General features: G+C 40.2%; 1 protein-coding gene across 1 annotated transcript; it reads right to left on the bottom strand.

The window, feature by feature from the left end:
- Nucleotides 1-730: 730 nt before the first annotated feature.
- Nucleotides 731-2,749, bottom strand: foxd1 (forkhead box D1). Its single transcript, XM_055632146.1, has 2 exons — nt 1,747-2,749; nt 731-1,648 (listed from the first exon to the last, which is right to left on the bottom strand). The coding sequence occupies exons 1-2, from the start codon at nt 2,303-2,305 to the stop codon at nt 1,347-1,349; spliced, it is 861 nt and encodes a 286-aa protein (XP_055488121.1). The 5' UTR covers nt 2,306-2,749; the 3' UTR covers nt 731-1,346.
- Nucleotides 2,750-5,935: the final 3,186 nt, after the last annotated feature.

The following is a 5,935-nucleotide window of genomic DNA, read 5'->3' as shown; positions in this document are numbered from 1 at the left end:
ACCGCTTAAAATACTCGAATTAAAATTATTGGTGCGTGACAACCTCATGCCACAGAGCAGGAAGTCATTAATAATATAATATTTTCCAAAATCTTTCATCAAACGCAGAACGCCATGCACTGCGTGCACTAACATTGTTTTAGTTGTGGGGAAAGGCATCTCTCTATTACCATTGAAAAGAGGTATTGACAAATAAACGTGGTGAATATTAAAGTAGTCCATCCCATGCACAGTAACATTAGGTTCACAGTAATATTAGAAGCACAAGAATATGCTCTTTAAATGGATAATATCAAGGATGCGTACAAATTGAAATCAGAACTATGTATTAAATTACCAGCACTTACCATTTTCTTAAAATTCAAAGCGTTCTTTCCAATTATGAAGATTTTCATCTATAATGGCATTTCATGTAAAACCACGGGGACCTACTAAAATCCCATTGGATTCTTTAAGTTATATATTTTTAACATTAGCGAAAACGGTCAGCCGCCTGTCAGTTCGATTCGACTTTTTAATAATAAACTCGTTTTTGCTACAGACTGCTTTAGCAATCTACGCTGCAAAAGTTGTGGTAAGAGGAAATGTAATCTAAACGTTTAGGAAACCAAACTATTTTCAGCTAAACTCTTTTATCCGATCTTGAATGTCAAATCGCAGATATTTCTATAATCTGATACTAAAAGTTAAAATGTTTCCTAATTAATTTAATTAACCACACCAAGAAATATTTTAAATTATCATTTTTATTTTTTTTAAGAAAGTGAGAAAACGATGCATTAAAATAATACAAGATTGTTTGCCAGTATTCATGTCTTAACAATTATTTTGCCTTAGAAAGGTACATAGTCTATAAAACATAACATCCTTATACAAAACACAGGTTAAAAATAGCAGATAGAAAGGCATTTCAAATCTTCTGTTTCACAGTTTAGAATTTTGTTTTATTTTATTTTACCCATTACATTCTTTAACGAGGTTATTTTTACTGTACAGAGTGACTGGTAGATAAACTATTTGGTGGACTCCTATAAACAGAGTTACTTTTTTATCACCTCCAATGCTATTTTACATTTTCTGAGTCAATTTGAATTTTTACACCTGAGATGTCCCAAAAACACCAGTTTTTAAAACAGTACCTATTTAGTGTCTTTTAATATAACGTTTTACAGATATTTCTGCATTTTAAGTCAAGTCTTTGGAAGTGTACATAAATATATATACAGCTGAACTCGTGGGAATCCGCGTTTTGTTGACGTATAGGAAATGTACAAAAATAATCCTACCTTCAGAGAGAGACGTACTATAAAGTCTATAAACAGCCGTTAACATTTGGAATCCTACCATTAAAGTTCCCTGCATTTTGTGTGACAGTTCCTTGATGCAGACTTGGCAGAGCCGATGAAGAGGAAGGTATTGATGATAATAGAGGAACGGCTGGAGACTGCGACGAGCAGCTGGCTGGAGTGGCGTTGCCCCCTATGATATTTTCTATGGAGAAGGGGGACCGTGACATGGTCGAGTTGTGTTTGACAGAATGTCCCGGGGTTAGTGGCGGACTGAGCTGCGGGTAGAAGGAGTTCCTGGCTAGCTCGCTGGCTGGCAACACGGGCGGAGCGGGGACGGACTGGGCCTGCCTTGAAGGATGCTGAAAGGCAAAAACGGCAGAATGAGGATGGTAAGCTTGGATCTGAAGCCCGTATCCACAGCCGTAAGGTCCATAACCACACGCAGGGATATAATTACCATGGTCCCGGAGCAAATCCGCCGACTGCTGTCTTTTGAACCGTTTACGTCTCCGTAAAAAGCTGCCGTTGTCAAACATATCAGCAGATTCGGGATCCAGCGTCCAGTAGTTGCCTTTGCCAGGATTACCCGGCTCCCTGGGTATTTTGACGAAGCAGTCATTTAAGGACAAATTGTGCCTGATTGAGTTCTGCCAAGCGGGGAACTTCTCCCTGTAGTAAGGGAACCTATTACTGATGAATTCGCAGATCTCGCTCAGAGTCAGTCTCTTCTTCGGACTCTGCAGGATGGCCATTGTGATCAGGGCTATGTAAGAGTAAGGAGGCTTCACCAGAGGGTTTTTGCTGGTCGCTTTGTAAGTGTCCCGGTTCGACGGACTGTCCGCGCAGGAGCCGGAGGGCGACCGAGGCGTGAGGATATCAGCGCGCATTTGGCTCACGAACGAGTTGCCTCCCCGGGTTGTCTCGTCCTCGTCCCCTTCCGCTCCGTCTCCCACCACATCTATGTCGGTCTCTTCCGAGACGATGGACGCATCGGACATATCAGAACTCAGAGTCATAATACAAAGAGATCCGGGGATTCGCCGGCGGATCTGAGAGGCTCTAGGGCGATTCTCAGCAAACTGCAGCCAGCTTCCCACATAAGGAAATCTGAGCGAAACAAAAAAGACAGCTGAACTGAAAATCCGTCCCTCTCGTCAACTTCCTCAGTTCCTTTGACCGCCTCCGCTCCGGAGATTAACCGGGGTCCCGAATAAACCTGAAATAGAGCGCCTCTCTCTCTCAGCCTTTTCTCGAAGAATGTAATAATATCATCTAAAAGGCGAGATCTCAGGCACAAATTGTAAGCTAAGGAGAGAGGGCGGATCTCCCTGAAGCTTTATATTACAGCAGAGATCACATGGCTCCAAACGTCACCACGGAATTAAAAAATCTTATCACATTCCTGCTTCCCAAAATCGAACAGCATTGTAAATAAGTAATGAGCGAAACGCTCACGTACGTTCTCTCCCCTTAGGAGTCCGTATGTTTTTTGTTGTTTTTTTGTCTTTTCATCAAACATTTATTTTTCCAGGTTGTGATCTTTGGTTTCCAAAAAAAAAGCGTGTAAAATGCATATAGTTTGGAATTATTTTTTTCCCAGATGTACACGTGAGGGAAACATAATTCACCGAATGTAAACTTTAACAGAATGCAATGTTAAATGCAGGAATTGTTTCATCAATTTAACCGAAACCAGGACTGTTTCAATGAATGGCCGGGGGGCAAATTGCAATTATGAAACCTAACGTTTAAGTTTCCCATCTCGGCTGCAGTTTTGCGCAGAAATAAACTTTTTTTTTCTTCTTTTAACAATAAAGTATTGAAGGTCCCCGGAGAAAATGGAACGAACACAAACATTGTGCACACCAAATTGGCTCTTTCGCCTTTTGAAGTTTGCATGAAATTAAGTAGATTTTGTAACTAGGTTGGAGGTCTGTGAAAACACACTGTCAGGCTTTACATTTTTCCATGAAGTTTGTATAGCGAACAAAGCATAGAAGCATCCCGAGGGGGGTTTGCCATAACACATGAAGTAACCGTTTCCTCTTCACGGTTCAGTTTTAATTAATTTTCTCGCTTTGTGAACTTCCACGGCAAAAGGTTGGTGGATCACATTCAACGTTAACGTTTAAGATACATTTTCCGAAATGTGAAAAGACTCGTATCATCTCCCATCCCTACATAGTCTCGATGGCATGTAACAAGTCAAGGGAGAGGGCAAGAGTGTTTTATTATCATATGTTCCAAAATGCAACAATGACATTCTTACTTGCAGCAGCGCAACAGGTACGTAAACATAGTACTCGGCATATATCAATATAAACAACAAAAAGTTCAATGAATTAAAAAAAATAACAAGGTAGCGCATATACAAAAACAACGCCCAAAGTCCTTGCAACCACGGCAGTTTGAGCTTATAGATTTAGTTGGAATTCGTAGCAATAAGTAGCCTGGTGGTGGTTGTGATAATGCTGTTCCTGAACCTGGACATTCGAGTTTTCATTTTCTTCCTGATGTCAGGAGTGAAGTGAGAGTGTGGCCAGGGTGGCGTGGGTCCTGGGTGATGCTGGCTGCTTTTATGAGACAGCGCCTCAAAAAGGCAGCCACAACAGCATTTCATTTCAAGCGAGGCAACGAATTCATTCACCGTAACAAAAAACCAGTGGAGTTTCTCAAAAGACCTGAATATTGTTCACGACACCGAAGAAATTGCTCTTAAAGAAGCCTCGGTCATTGTACTAATAGTTGGCGGTGTCACCGAAATCTGGTAAAATGATGCATTATCGCCTGTTCAGTTAATGGTCAGAAACCGCATCGAAGTACAAAGGAGATACGACGCAGCTTCTGCCATTCACTCTATTTGACCCAACGCCAGTACAATGTAAAAGAATGACTCCAAATGCTGCAAATGATGTTGAGTGGAAGTCTCCCGAAAAATCAGCGTATCTATAAATCAAAGACGTATTCACCAGGTAAACTTATTTCTTCATCAACTGACTGAGCAGTTAAGAGTTACACCGCATAGAATCGGGCCCTTCGGCCCAATTTGCCCATGCTGACCAAATGCCCTAATCCCGCCTGCCCGTGATTGGCCCATATCCATCTAAGCCTTTCCCGTCCGTAAACCTGCCCAAATATATTCTAAATGTTTCAATGTTTTTTTACTGTACCTGCCTCAACTACCTCCTCAGGCAGCTTGTTTTATACACCCACCACCGTCTATAGGACAAAGTTGCCTCTCAGGTTCCTATTAAATCGTCCCCCTCTCACCTTAAACCTGGGTTCTCTGGTTAGTAATTTTCCTACTCTAGGTAAAAGACTCAAGAGTCAGGAGTCAAGAGAGTTTTATTGTCATGTGTCTCATATAGAACAATGACATTATTGGCAATGAAATTCTGTGCAATCACCCTGTCTATTTATCGTAAATGTTTGTAAAGACCACTCTGTGACGAACTGTTCCCGTTTACAAGTAGCTAGCATCTGTATTTCAATGAAATAAACTGATATTAACGGAATTTGTAAATGGGAGATACTTGATTGCGTATGTGATACTATGTGTAATTTTAAAGGAATAACCAACGTGCCATTTAACGAAATACATGATGCGATTCGAACATCGCCTATAAGACGAGCGGAGAGTGTGATCCAGCTCTCTCGCTTGTCGGTACACGGGGACTTATGGATATATATTGGAATCAGTAAAAATAATAAGACGAAATTACTTCAAAGTAGAAAAATGCAAATTGTTGCGGTAAAATATGCGAACAATTATTACCGAACTATGATTTGAACTCTAAATTAATTGTACAATTAAAAATTCTATGGATCAAAGCTGCTCAATATAGTCTCGATCACCCCTAGTAGATATTGAAATATAAAATGTGGCTAGCACCTATTAAATGAAAAAAGTAACTGCACAGCTGTGTACAGGATGCATTTATACCAGTAAAAATTAGGAAATGATCACAGTGTAACAGCAAAACAATAATTAAATTCACTGCACAAAATAATTAGGCTCGGCAATAAACGAACACAATTCGGGACGTCTTTAGGGACATGTGTCAGATGCACCTTTGAAAGAAAAAGCGCCACGGCTCGCCATAACATTGTCATTCATTATGCGGTAGACCTGAAGATTAATAGAAGCTAGTTCATACAAAGTTAACATAAATATTGTTCTTTTCGTGTTTCGTTTGGCATTGCGCAAAATGGCCCAACACCAGACAGGAAGAACAACGGCGAGGAAGTGATTTTTAAAAGCTGTATTTTATGATATGGCTCAGAGTTGTTAGGACAGAGTTGTTTTAGTGGACTTCATTTTATGTCATTTTGCCTACTTTGGGGGTTCGATACTTTTAAGATCTCAAGATAAGTTTTTAATCATTTTGTAAATGTTCCGAAAATATCAAGTAATATGTTTGTGTTGGTAAAAGCCCTTCTTCATTTTAAAGTACGCATTCCTCACTGTTCCTTCCATAATGAATGGGAACGCTTACATCCCGAGAACAACGCCCCCTCCCGAACTCTGGAAATGTTGATGACATTCATTTTTGAATTCTACATTGCTCTGAAAAATAAGGATTTGTCCAATCAGCCGGTGCTGATTTAAAAAGACTTAACCTTCCAACGTTGTTTCAATTACTTAG

This window comes from Leucoraja erinacea, chromosome 3 (genome assembly GCF_028641065.1).
Source record: "Leucoraja erinacea ecotype New England chromosome 3, Leri_hhj_1, whole genome shotgun sequence".
In the NCBI taxonomy this organism is placed as follows: domain Eukaryota; kingdom Metazoa; phylum Chordata; class Chondrichthyes; order Rajiformes; family Rajidae; genus Leucoraja; species Leucoraja erinaceus.
This window is presented reverse-complemented; position numbering and strand designations above follow the sequence as displayed.